The sequence below is a fragment of the Haliotis asinina genome, chromosome 1 (assembly GCF_037392515.1).
Source record: "Haliotis asinina isolate JCU_RB_2024 chromosome 1, JCU_Hal_asi_v2, whole genome shotgun sequence".
NCBI classification, from domain to species: Eukaryota; Metazoa; Mollusca; class Gastropoda; order Lepetellida; family Haliotidae; genus Haliotis; species Haliotis asinina.
This window is the reverse complement of record NC_090280.1, coordinates 35443485-35458058: the sequence shown is the minus strand read 5'-3', so window position 1 is coordinate 35458058 and position 14574 is coordinate 35443485. Positions and strand designations below refer to the sequence as shown.

At 38.7% G+C, this 14574-nt stretch overlaps 1 protein-coding gene across 2 annotated transcripts in view; it reads left to right on the top strand.

Moving 5' to 3' along the window:
• The window catches only part of LOC137290780 (protein turtle homolog A-like), a 328654-nt gene that overhangs the window by 275305 nt on the left and 38775 nt on the right, over nucleotides 1-14574 (top strand). The window contains exon 3 of one of the 2 annotated variants that reach the window (XM_067821905.1): nucleotides 540-809. In XM_067821905.1, coding sequence (XP_067678006.1) covers nucleotides 540-809 — 270 coding nt within the window. Of the gene's footprint in view, nucleotides 1-539; nucleotides 810-6887; nucleotides 6990-14574 lie in introns of those variants that run through there. The other variant, XM_067821913.1, reaches the window with a different exon arrangement.

Sequence of the window (14574 nt, the reverse complement as noted above, 5' to 3'; positions counted from 1 at the left end):
ATCCTCGCAACCTTTCTGAAGTTATCTGAGTGATGCTAATGTAATTTTCTAATTTGGCATTTCATTTGTCAATCAAAGAAACTTACTTGAATAGAACTTGGATTTTTCTCGTTGGTCAAGAATGCTTTGTGTTTGTCTGATGTGTACTGACGAATAGGTCATTATTATTGCAGAAAGCATCATTAAACATGTTTTGTTAAAGGAGCAGAACACCTGTCAGTCATTAGGTGTTTGTGTAATACTCAGGTGTATTAATCTAAAGTCTGGATTCATGAATGACTAAACAAATGAATGTCTAGGACTGATGTTGGGAAAAGTCGGGACATAATTCTTATGAAATTTCTACTTTTGTTGCATCATTGTTAAGAGAGGTAGTCTAGTCTCACTCACACACTCACATGCAGACAGACTGCATTAGTTAACATTGTGTTATATAACTGAAATTCCTTTTTGAATCAAGTTTCTCATGTGTCTCTTAAATGCTGATCCATGTCCTGCATGCAGTGACAGATGACTTCACACATTTTCTCTTATTCCAGCTCCACCAAGGATAGTAGCCAGTTCCCGAAAACTGCTTCAACATCGAAGAGGCGAGTCCATCACTCTGTTCTGCAGGGGGAAAGGATCACCCAAGCCGACCCTCACTTGGTACAAAGATGGCCGACCATTACAAGATTCGTTGCGTGTGCGTGTGGAGAACAAGGATGTGAAGATCAGCAATGTGCAGCGGGAGGATGGAGGAATATACATGTGCACATTTAGCAACTCAGTGGGGGCCATATCACAGCTCATAAAGCTTGTGGTGGAAGGTAAGAGTTATCTCCCTTCCATTTAGTTAGAATTTCAACAATTCTACAGGCTTGCAGTTGATTTCAAATACTTAATCGACCCTGATGAACCCGTTATGACCAAGGTATAATACATGTTAACCTTTGTTGATCAATGTCAGCAATGTGAAAGGTGAAGGTTATCACCCTTTGTTTAACTCATTCAGCACCATAGGCCAAAAAACTGGCCAAGACATCACCAGTCCTCACACTCCGTAGCCCAAAAAATCAGCCAGGAAGTAGCCGCATCAAAATGATATATAATTTCAGGAACCTAACTAACATATGATTAATTTATCAAATCTATCACTCTTCAGAATGCCTGTCAACACTTATTACATTTCAAATGGCCGTATATACTATTTAAAAAAAGTAGGGGAACCTGAACTTTGAAGTCTAGTAGAAAGAAAACCCATTGAGGAGTGCAACAAAGACATTCATCTTGTGAATGCAGCATCATTTCATGTTATCACCACATGCAAACACAATGCATGGGAAGCACATGCACAACGTTGGCGCCTCCTACACGTGCTTGGGGTATTATTATAAATCACTGTACACCATTTTTTCCGATAATTTTCTTGCATCTGTGCATAGTCAGGGTTTTCAGGGTCAAATCACACACTACTGACTGAAAATTATAAACCTGAAGTTTTCATGTTATACTCCAGTCACCTAACAAGGGGATAACTGAACGAACAGCTTTGCTTTAAATGAAATCCATGTGGTGATGCGTTCTCAAAATATCCATTATTATTGTATCCACATTGATTCAATCCTATATATCTCCCAATTTCGACAATCGTACATTGAAAGTACAGTTACCCTACATTTTTTTAAGAGTATATTATCGGCAGGATTAGAATTATTAACTACTTTTAAGGAAAAAAAATACTCTTGCACACAGTTCGGCAATGGGTGCACATCTCGGTGAGCACATTAACAATGTTTAGAGGATATAATTAAACAAATATAATAAACTGAAGAATAAAGTCCGCAACAGTACTCATAAAAGTTGTCAGCTTAACATTATAACTTACTATTTCCATCTTTATTATGTGATCGTGTAATGTAATTCAAGTGACTTCTCGACTTTATGCGCTTCGAACGCTCAGGCACAATGTTTAATGCTAAAATATATGCATAAAACATTCTTGTCATGGGTCATAACCTAGCACGATACGTCCTCTAAGTTCCATAATATACGTAAAGGTAGTAATTCACGTTCAGAATAGCATGGTTTTACCAAAAACTTTCGTCAGAATCTACAGGTTTTTGTTTACGAGGACAGTATCTGTTGCTGTTATCTGATTGGCTGATGTAGGTTTGATCAATCTTAAGGACACTGGGTAGGTTTTTGTCTTCTGAATACGGAAACGTACTTGGTGTTTATATCTGCCAACAACCACCCCTTTCAGCAACAGTTTTAGTAACTGTTCCCTAAACCATTTCATAAACCAGGGTGTTCTTCATTGCCTGTTATGTTTTTAAATGAAGTTTTTAGTTGTGAACATTTTGTATTGAATCAAGAATGGCAATTGTTTCTATCAGATCTGAGCTTGTTAGCTGATATGTCTTTCAGACCTAATTGTGATCTCCCTTTAGTAAAACATACCTAAGTTATTCTTCTCTAAATATTGACAACGCTAAACAGTGCTGTTCATTATATGCCCATGAAAAGTAATTGGCTGAATGTAAACAGAGAGGACAATAGCTGTGGGGTGAAGTCCCTTGGAGCCACCAGTGATAACTGGAGACAGATTTGGGAGGGGGAGGTAACTAGGGTGTAGTGTTACCAGGTTAGGGAGAGGTCATGACTCCGTGACGGATCTGTAGTAGGTGCAGGAGGGATTGTATTTTGTGGTAGATCAACAAAACATGTTAAAAAAATTAAATCCCTTATGTCTGTTTCAATTTCATGTCACTGATACTGTTCTGTTTGGATAGGATCCAATAATGAAGCTGCAATATATGATATGATATGTTTACTGATAATCTGGCTGCCGGAACCACAGTATTATCCCTACTGTCTAGTCCTCTCTGCAGTGATAAAACTCTATTAAAATGTAGCAAGTCTAAATTTTCCTAGGTTCAGGTCACTGAAACAAGTTCTTGAACAGTTATTATCATGTTTTTTCGTCAATACAACCTGTGACATAATGCATTGTACATATTGTGATAAGGAGTTCAGAACAGGTGACTTATGTATATTTTTCTATTTGACTCAGGATTAGTATAACTGACATAATCCAGATGCAAGGTAAATACTTAACTCACTCACTCTCTTACTCAAAACTGATATATCATGAGCCTCATATCTCCTTACACTACAGGGTGGTGAGGTAGTGGTTTAAGTGTTCACTCATCACACTGAAGACCCAGGTTCGATTACACACATGGATACAATGTGTGAAGCCCATTTCTAGCGTCCCCTGCTACTGGAGACCAGTTTTGGCATGGATGTTAAAGATTTTCTGACATTACCTGTATTGATGACAGGTACAAGTGTTTCCCAGATAGTGTAAGGACACAACGAGCCATCCTACTATAGACATTCCTCACTGATTTGTAAGGCTGTGTTATCATGAGCATCTCTCCATTTAATGATACAGATGACAACTTGGCATAGGTGTTAGTATCTGCTCATAGTCAGTCCAGCATCCATAGGGTAGCCTTGTGGTTAAAGCATCCGCTCATCACACCAAAGGCCTAGGTTCGATTCCCATAACGTGATGTGTGAACCCCATTTCCAGTGTCCCCTGCCATGATTTTTCTAGGATATCTTTTTCCTTTTGTTTTTTGTAGAATTGGTATGAAACTAAACTCACTCAGTCCTTACAGTACTGTGTTTCAGTTTCATAAACCCACGACTATTCTAGACCGCAGAACCCATGTGTGGATATTTTGATATGAGTGGAAAGTTTGATTTTCATTTATGAGTGAGTGAACAGAGTTTTACGCTGCTTTTAGCAATATTCCAGTATTATTACAGCAGGGGACACCAGAAATGGGCTTCACACATTTTAATTTCTGAAGTAAAGAAGTTGGGATGAAGATGGGGTTCAAACATCTGAGGGTGGATGTAATGCTGCGTGGGAAGCGGTTTAGGGTGAGGGTAAGGATATGTTAAAGATCACTTCTACTCTGGAGAGGTACAAAGTAGTACACCAGGGTCATACAGGGTGATTAAGATGGGCATTTGTAGCTTTTATTGGAAAGGAATGCCTTACAACATTTCCATGATTTTTATTTGTGTATATTCAAGAATTATGTTCAAAGCTGTAAAAGTCGAAAAAACTATGGACCATACTGATCTACGAGTGATATTGGCATTGTGTGTCTGAAACAACATATATTACAAAATATGTACCATTTCTTTAAACAACGTGATAAAATATGACAACAGTCAAGAGACTTTCTTCATTTTAGAAACCTGAAGTAGCCTTGAGTTGCCCAATAATGCAGATGTACATACTGCCTGGTAAATGAAACCCACCTCTCTGATCAGTGAGGGGGAACAGGTTTGAGTGCAGACTTGTCAAGTTGATAAAAGAGAAAGTAAACTTCGTGTTGTGTTTATGTCTGATGGTGCCAAAATGTATTCTGTCATACTGATTGATGGTGTGTTGGTTCTGATGCTGTTAGAAACTGTCAGGTCATGGCAGTGAATTGGGGATTAACTAGTATAATATAGGAAATGGATGGACAGGGACACACCGGCCTGCTTACTGAAATATGCTGGACATGCAAGCTCACAAGCAGTTATGATAAAATATTTCAGACTATAACTTATACATAGTTGTTGAAGTGTGTTGCCTAGTGGTTGCAACAATGGAGACATTGCTATTCTGGATGCTGTCTAATCTGGAAACCTTGCTATTCTGGATCCTTTCTAGTATGGAAACCTTGTTCATCTTGGCCCTGTCCAGTCTGGAAACTTTGCTGTTAAGGGCCCTTCATATATCTACTGTAGAAACTTTGCTATTGTGCACTATGTCTAGTCTGGAAGCCTTGCTGTTCTTAAACCTCGCTATTCTGGGCCCTGTCTAGTTTAGAAACTTTGCTATTCTGGACCCTGTCTAACCTGGAAATCTTGCTATTCTAGGCCCTGTCAAGCCTAAAAACCTAGCTATTCTTTGCCCTATCTAGTAGGGAAACCTCGCTATTTCGGGCCCTTTCTATTTCAAGTCAAGTCAAGTCTGGAAACCGTGTTTGTCTAAGCTCTGTCTAGTCTAGAAACTTTGCTATTCTGTGCTCTGTCTACGCTGGAAACCTTGCTATTCTGGGCGTTGTCCAGTCTGGAAAATTTTCTAATCTGGATCCAGTTTATTATCTGGTCCATCTCTATATGGGCCTGACTACCTTGCTGATGTGCACCTTGTTTTATGTGATTATATAAGCTTTTACAGAATATGTATCTTTAGGAGGAGTCCAATATATAACTAACGCAATAACTTTAACTCATTTCCCTGTTAAAAGTACACAGTGTACATGTGGTGAACATAATATGTATCGTCATGATAAAGTCAGTGAGTGAGGCTAGTTGATAAAAGATATGCACTGACAAGCAGTCGTGGTAAAACACATGCATTGCTCATATTGCCATAGCCAGTTAACACTGACATACTAGAGTAGAGGACATGCTATCAACAACAGAAGAGTGACACATTTGGTAGCCTGCCAGGTGCTAATTACTTCACTTGATGGTAAGTGTCAGTGCAGCCAGGTGTTAATTACAGGTGTATATTGGAGACAGTCATGCTCCAGGATGTACAGATGTCAGTCAGTGTTGACAGATAGAAGAATATCAAGGTTATTTGAATATATGTGATAACTGGTGACTTGGGTGTGATATAGAAATAAGTGCCTGATAATGTATGATTATTGGTTTTGAGACATAAGTGACATGCCATCACATTGGTAAAGTTTTTGGTCTCAGTTGGATTTGAGAAATTGTGTTTGTTTTTAGCTTTTAGTAATTTAAAATGAGTCAAGTAATATAATGATTCAAAAAGTGCATATTGCTCAGTTTGAAAAAACTGTTTATGCTCAATATCATTAGAAATTCAATAGTAAATTATGTCACTAGAGATTATATGTTTAATAACGATAGACTTGGGAGTATGTATACTGCTCTTTATCTGGTGCACTTTTTCAGATTAATTAGTGTGCCAACCCTAAAATCAAGCCCTTACCCCTACCCCAAACCTTAAAGATTGTAAGGGTTCCTGTGCCTAACCCTGTAAACTGCATTCTAGCCATAAACTGAAAACATGTTCAGTATCATTAGAAATTCAGTAGTATATATCACTTAAATTATGTTTAATTGCATTAAACTGAAAATATAAACTTAGAAATTTGAGTAAAAATAATAGACTGCTTTTTAGAATTTTGTTCAGAGGTAATTTATTAATGAGCTTTTTTTTTCAAGTTTCTATCCAAATTTATTTGATTCAGTTGACAGAAATTAAATTATTATTTTTAATGGCCTACTATCATCACCTTCAATCAGTGGTGACATTTTGTAAATCTGGATTTCTCAAACTAACAAAATATAGTAAGCTAGTCTAAATATGTTAGATTGTGTTTAAAAGATTCTTTATTCATTCAAAAAGTAGATGAGATTCAACCTAAATGGAGAGTTTGAATTTTCTATCTGCTACTTTTCAAAGTCTGCTCATCACATGCCTAAGAAAGGCAGAGATATCAGGTATCTTCAGCCTGTCCCATTTAACTGAGGCGAGGAGCAGAGTAGGTCAGAGGTCACAGGGGGGAATGCTGTAGGTGCCCTAATTACAACTTCATCAAATTAGGTCACAAGTCATTAACTTAATTGATATATTGGCTCTGAAGTACAATAGAACTCTTACACCACAAAGGACCAGGTCGTAAATCCCTACAAAGAGGTAGACTGATCCTAGACGGAAGTTTCCCAACCTTCCTCCCCCTAGGGTAAGATGGGCCTGTCCCAGGGGATCCCAAACAATCCAGACTGAGAATGTAGGTTTAGTTGAATGAGTCTTGTAGTAACCTGTCCTTCACGCTATGGGAGAAGGGAGGGTGTAGGGTGGATGCAAAATATGGTGCTGCTGGAATGTTTCGGATGGATTTTCGTAACAGTGTTTGGAATATGTGTACCAGTGGTCAACTCCCAGGTGACAAGTAAGTATGGCATGTGATCCTCGAAACAATGGTCAGTTGGATTCAAATATTAACGGGCAGCATGTGGACACTGTTGGCTGACCAGGCGTGTTATGAGGTGTTGGCCAGGTGTGCTACAGAGTAGTGGGGAGGTACAGCCTGTAATACTGACAGCTGATAGTAATGCATGTGTGTGCAAGGGACATGTCTGTGGTGGATGTTTACATTAGAGAACATCGGTGACAAGGATTGCTTATGCTTTTTCGAAAAAATATTACTGTTTTCATAAGGGTTTTGTCTACGTTTACATCTGACTAAAGATGAATCGTTGACAAGGGTTCTAAATTCTGTTTGTAACATATATCCATGTTTACGTTGTTTTTGTTGTTTTTTTGTCTACATTCATGTTTGCCATTAACTTAAGACAAATGGTTGATAAGGGTTGGATATACTGTGTATAACATACATGTATACTACTGCTTTTATTGGAGATTCGTCTACATCATTTGACATTTGTTCTGTAACCTGTATTAACATATATTTCTGTTTTCATTGTATTTTTTCTATTTATGTAGGTCTGTGTTTTGTTTGACATTTATTTATTCTGATCCTAATGAAAAGTTGCATTCAGACATGCTGACTGTTGTTTTCTCATAGTGTAAATGTCACACTCAGAGTGTGCACTCATTGGTGACTTGACATTTCAAAGGTGTAACAGATTTTGAAAGCTACAGTTTGAAACTGTATTTGTTCTTGTTTGGTAAATTGGAAATTGTTGGATAATTCCATGTGTGATTTTTAGTGAACACCTGGACGTCCAGAACAAAGCTTGCTAGATGTGGGGTAGACATTTCTTTGCTTGATACCTGATATCAACAGTGTCAGATACTTTATGAAATGTGAGCTGCTATTGAAAGGAACTGGTTCAACCTGACCACTGATAAAGGTATAAAGTCTTTTGACTTTGTGAAAGGCCTACTGACGGGAGGTATTGAAAGTTTGTGCTTGACAGTGGTGTATGGATTGTTTATGGGATGGTGAGCTGTACCAGATTGTTTCATGGATCTGTATTTCCCAGGATAATATACAAACAGTTGAGATCATGTATGAAATTTACAAGGGTGTGTCCAAAGGTGGTATACAGAAGGATATGTCACAGGGTGGTATACACAGGGATATGTCCCAGGATGATATATATACAGAAGTATATGCCCCAAAGTGGAAAACAGAAGGGAATGACAGAAGATGGTATACAGAAGGCCATTACCTCGGTAGCATAAAGAAGGTTATGTAACAATATGGTATACAGAAAGATATGTCCCAAGGTTTAAAACAGAAGGATATGATCCAGTCTGGTATATAGAAGGAGTGAGTGAGTGAGTGAGTTTGGTTTTACGCCGCTTCTAGCAATATTCCAGCGATATCACGGCGGGGGACACCAGAAAATGGGCCTCACACATTGTACCCATGTGGGGAATCGAACCCGGGTCTTCGGCGTGACGAGTAAACGCTTTAACCACTAGGCTACCCCACCACCCCGGTATATAGAAGGATATCTCGCAGGGTGGTATACAGAAGGATATATCCCAGGGTGGTATACAGAAGGATATATCCCAGGGTGGTATACAAAAGGATATGTCCCAGTTTTATATCCAGAAAGGTATGTTCCATGTTTGTATACAGAAATATATGACCTAGGGTACATATGGTTTTTCACCCTAATTATTACAAGGTTGAACACAGCTAGGGAAATGCGGGTCAGCGTGTGTATTAACGACAATGACGATGCACTCCAGAGCATCCCATCAAGGAGATAGTTGAATGTCCCTGGTAATGGTTCAGTGAATATATCTAGTTTCATTAGTTGCTGATGTCAGCCTGTAGTTGTTACTTTGCTTAACACGCAAGTTGTCAGTGTTTATGGTAATAACGATGGCATTTATATTGTGCAGGCTCTTTGCCATGAAGGTATGCTCAAAGTGTATTTACACATTATTATCCCAGATAACCCAAGCTGCCTGTTAGGTCACAACTAGGTGCTCAAAGGTTATAGTCATGTGATTTATCCCACTGGGTACCCATTTTCTGCCGTGTGACCAGAAGCAACTTTGAACAAACTCACTTGCCTAGAGATGAGACCATGTGTATCAAATGTGCTTCCTTTGTGGGGCAGGACAGATGTCCAGAAACTCTCAGATGTCAAGCTGTCATATAAAGTCAACCATTGCTAAACTTCACCTGATTTGTGGCCTGAACTCTATGCACAGGCCCCGGCACCACCTCAAAGTCTCTTATCAAATCTTTTGGGTATGAGTATAAGGCAATATGGATTCATAACAACACAAACAAACAGGAAAGGTAATTGTGTCCTTGAAAATGGGATCATATCAAAGGAAGAGTTATCACATCAACACAAGAGTCATATCAAGAGAAAAGTTATCATAAGAAGATTTATGTATCAAGGGACGAGTTATCATTTTAAATTGGCATCACATCAAAGGAAGGTTTGCCATATCAAGGCAAGAGTTATCACATGTAAGGCAGTGTTATCATATCAAGACAAGAGTTATATGAAAGGCAGTGTTATCATATCAAGACAAGAGTTATAGGAAAGGAAGAGTGACCATACCACAGGAATTAGGAACACGTACAAAGGTTCCTTTCTGCTTTAATGGTATCATCAGCTTTCTTTCACTGTGTATCAAACTGAAAATGCCAAATGTGAAGTTCTTGTCAACTCTTGGTATCAAGAGACAGTTGTTGCCTGCAGAGTGTAAAGGAGTGTGTATCTAAATGTTGCAATGGATACATTACTCCAGAACATTCGATGGCATCTGCTATTATGACAGTCAGAAAAAGCAGTGCCTCTTTAGAACTTCATGCTTTTGTGTCACTAATGTGATGAGTTTTTAGAAAGCATCACTTTTCATAATTAATTCTTTTTTCATAAAGAACTTATGGATATTTCTCAGTGTGTTACACTTTTCGGGAGGGCTAAGGAAACAACAAATGATATTTTCTTTACATCTGACTTTATTTTGGAGAAAGTTTAGTGGGGTGGGTAACTTCATAGGTGACTCCAGGTTGCTTCTGTGGTGCTATTTACGTTCAATCAGCCGAGGACGAGTGATTGAGACAGAGGACAAATGACAGCCTCAAGCAAGGAAAATGCCTAAGGGTGTCCCTGGGAGTTAAATTGCTGAGATCAAAACCAGATTATAGACAATTGTTTGCCACTAAATGCTTTTGAAATGTCTGTGTTTGAACAAGGCTGTGGTTTGAGGTTCCAGATTAAGTGTTTTTATATATTGTGGTTGAATCTGATAGGTATGTCATTGTCAGCCATGTACTGATTGTGGCAAGGTTGTGTCATCACAGACTGCCCAAGGATGCTTGTGTCCACGTGGACTAGTCTGTTTCCCAGTCCCTGAACCATGTTATTTTTCCTACTGCCTAGTCTGTCTCCCAGTCCCATAACCACACTGACAGGCTAAATCCTAAATCAAGCAAGACTAGATTTTTCACCTCAATCGGTCTACTTTTCAACTTAAATATTACTACCAAAATTATATATATTCATACACTAAGTATTAGTCCAGATACAAAGAGACAACATTAGCCTCTGGTCCTCAGTAATCTGTTTCACAGTCCCTGAACCACATTATTTTCTCAACTGCCTAAACCACCCTGCCATCTTAAGGCCTTAACTGAAGTAAGTCTAGGTTCCCTAATGTTCTGACTCACCCATCTCACAGTCAGTTTAAATGGCTCTATTTGCTACTATCAAAGTTATATATGTTCAGAGACTAAATATTCATCCACATGTTGGCATGCCAGGGTCTACGTATTGCAGAGTTTTTCAAAACATTTAAGATAAAATGTCAATGATCCTAACTTGTTTTGTTCTGTATATATATTTCATTTGGTGTGTGGCTTCCCTGTCTTTGAGATTTGAGACAATGGATAATTGAAATTTTTCTTCAGTTTAGATCACATTCAAGTCAAATTTATGTACATTTGAAGGTTAAACATGTTATGCCATGTGGTGATTATATGCTTGGTCAAGATTCTACTCATTTCATAAAGCTGAAATATAAACAAAAACTAAAGCAGTTCTTCTTTTTTTTCTTTTTTTTTTTGGGGTGGGGGGGGGGGGGTGGGGGGTTGTAGTCGACCAGAAATGTTAAAAAGGTGAAAAATGATTATTGCTGTCAATATAATTAATCAATAAAATTGATACAATTAAACCCTGTAATGTCCATTATATTCCATGTATATTTTTTTCATCCTACTTAAAATTTTGAAGAAAAAAAAATATATGTTTGAATTGGTATCTTTCAGAAGAGAAGATTATTTGAGCTTCTGACTTGTTTTGTAAATTGAATGGCCAAAACTCTGTAACCTTCAAGAGGCTAAAATAACACTGTACAAATAACAAGCCATGCCCATGTTATTTAGGGGGTAGTGAAATATTTTATTATGTTTTTTTCATGTTGATGGCTATTAGGGTGGTGAGGTAGGCTTGTTTGGATGTAGTGACCAAACTGATTGACTTAATCATGTTGGATAAAATTTCCTTGCCAGTTAATGGGAGTGAAGTTTTAACTACCTCCACAACATGCTATAAATATCGTATTTCACATATGGTGTAATACTGCCTTGGCAGGTCAGTACACTTGTGTTGTAATAGTCGGGCATTGTGGTTAGGATCAGTCAGCGGGTATGGGTGTGGGGAGGCCAACAGGGGTTGGATCTTGTAAACACTTTTGTGTTAAATACCTGCAGGGGTTTCAATCCCTGAATTTAAAATATTCAGTAATCTGATACTTGGCCCTGAGACATTGTCAGGGGTGTGCCAGCTGATGAGCTGGCTGGGGCTGCAACATGGCAGATGGATTAAGCAGGGCAGATTCTGGACTGAGGGGGAGAATGTTCAGAGGGAGGAAGTGGGGAGACTAACATCTAGTCTCTGAAAATAACTTATTTTCCAGAAAAAGTGTTCCTAAGCAATATTTGTAAAATAAGATCAAAAACAGCTCAGAGCCTCTTTCATTTTCAGAGACTGGAAATCTAGTCTTGCCACATGTTTTAGACTTGCATGGGCAGTATTAGGTATATTTGTTACAGGGTCATTTTACGATAAGAACTTCATGGTTTATGCATTCTATCATCACACTGAAGCCAGGTTTCAATTTCCCACAGGTACACTATATAGATGCTAATTACAGATGATATTATTGGAATATTGTTTAAAACTGGTGTGAAACCAGACTCACCCACATCTTTCGAGAAATGCAGTCATTGTCATTGTATCCCAATTGAGTAGATCGATGCCATACAGCTGGAATAATGTAAAGTGTGGCATTTTAAAAACTAAACTCACTCACTCAACTCGAGATGCCGACTGATTCAGTGTAAAAATGTTTTTCAGTAGAGCAGAGTTTTCTTGTTTGTAACTCATTATAACATCACAATTTGCTCAAGTCCATGATAGAGGGGTGGTGGGGTAGCCCAGTGGTTAAACTGTTCGCTCATTATGCTGAAGATCAGGGTTCCATTCCCCAAATGAGTTCAGTCTGTGAGGCCCATTTCTGGTGTCCTCTGTCGTGATATAGTTAAAAGTGGCGTAAAACCATACTCACTCACTCTGTGACAGATGGTTCGGCAAACCATGCTTGCTGTTAAAAGGCTACTATGCTGGTCATTAAAGGCGTTAATCCTGTTAATGGGATTGAGTGGTTTAAGACTCACTGACTTGGTTGACACATGTCATCAGTTCCTAATTGCGAAGTTTGATTTTCATGCACTTGATCACTGGATTGTCTGGACCAGATTCAATTATTTTCAGACTGCCACCATATAGCTGGAATATCGCTGAGTATGATGTAAAACCAAACTCACTCACTCACTATGACAAATAGGTGAATTGTCATGTGATACTCTAACCAGTAATGTTCCCGTGCATAGATCTAGACACTTGGCCAACAAAGGCTCAACCCCTATCATCCATGTCCCTCCTTCACACACACTTACTGCCCTCTCATGACATAATCACCCATAGATATCCAGGCTAGCACGTGATGCAATGGCCTCCAGGGGGACCCAGCTCAGAGTAGGTGCTGCTTGAAAATGTTCACAGGGTTGGCTTTCCAAAATGACGGTGTCCTCAGGTTCTCCTTTTGCTTGTCCTGATACAGAGGCATAGCCTGTTTTGGGTCAGTGAGGTGTGGAAGGGTAGCCTAGTGGCTAGTTTGATTCCCCTCATGGGTGCAGTGTGTGAATGGAATATTGCCGAAATCAGCTTACTCACTAGGTACCAATCTTGAATGTTCGTTTTCGTATACTTTTTATATTGCTATATAGGAAACAAAAAGGCATTTTCTGCTATTGTTTGATTTTCATTCATCATGTTCCTTTATTCATCTCTTTTTCTGTAATCTGACAATGTTCTTTTTTGTTCTTCACTCATTAGTCATATTGAGCAGACATTTCTATAGTGTTCGCTTGCCCGCTGAAGACCTGGGTTTGATTCCTCACATGTGTTCAATGTGTGATGCCCATTTCTGGTGTCCCTTGCCGTGATGTTGTTGGAATATTGCTAAAAGTGGCTTAAAACTAAACTCCCTCACTCACAGTATTTGTCATCAAGCAAGAAATTATACGTAACCAAAAATTAAGGTTTCATGCATATGTTGGAGATATTTTTATCAGTATGTGGGCCAAGTCTTCACTTAAAAACATTTCCCCCAGGATAGTCATGCTCCCTAACTTGTTTTGTTCAGTATAAATATTCATGCAATATTGGGTTTACCTGTTTTTGCGCACTGCTGGAGTAGCCTGCTTTTGCTCATCACTCTGAAGGCCTGGGCTCTATTCCCCAATTCTGGTATCCACCATCACGAAATTACATAAATACTGCTAAAAGCTGTGTAAAGTCCTACCTACTAAATTCCCTTGTTGAAGGTGAGTACATTGTAGACATAAGATTCTTTAACAGTGATTGATGAGTAAGTTACAAGACACTGGGCATGGTATAAATCTAATAATGTCCCACTTCAACGTCTGTTGTAATGGTCAAGTGAACTGACCTGCAAGTCAAGACTGGACATGATATAAATCTTGTATTATTGGCCTACTTTGTTTGGTGTGTTATGATTATGGTCAAGGGAACTAACCAGTCAGAATGAAGCATCACTAGACATAGCTATTATGGCTGTGATGGACATGAGTCGTGTAGACATCAGTCATACAGGTCGTTAGTAGCACAGCTTATACAAGGTGTATGTGGGGTACGATATTATAACAAAAGTCGTACGTCATCAAAAATGACAGTTTCAGGACGAGAGTGACCATTATGAAACATGTTTTGTCAGATTATGTGACACAGAAAGTCTTGATGTGCAGTGTTTACAAAACTTGATGTGATGGACATGTTGAAAATACCAATCATAATCCTGATAAAATATGAAGGTGTGTGGCATAGAGGACAGGTCACAGGGTAGTTGAAGTTAGCAGTGTTGGTCATGTGATCGGTGACCTTGTTGGCAATACGATTCTTGAGGGTCTGTCTAACTTCAGTCCTGACATTCATTGAAAAACATTTGCT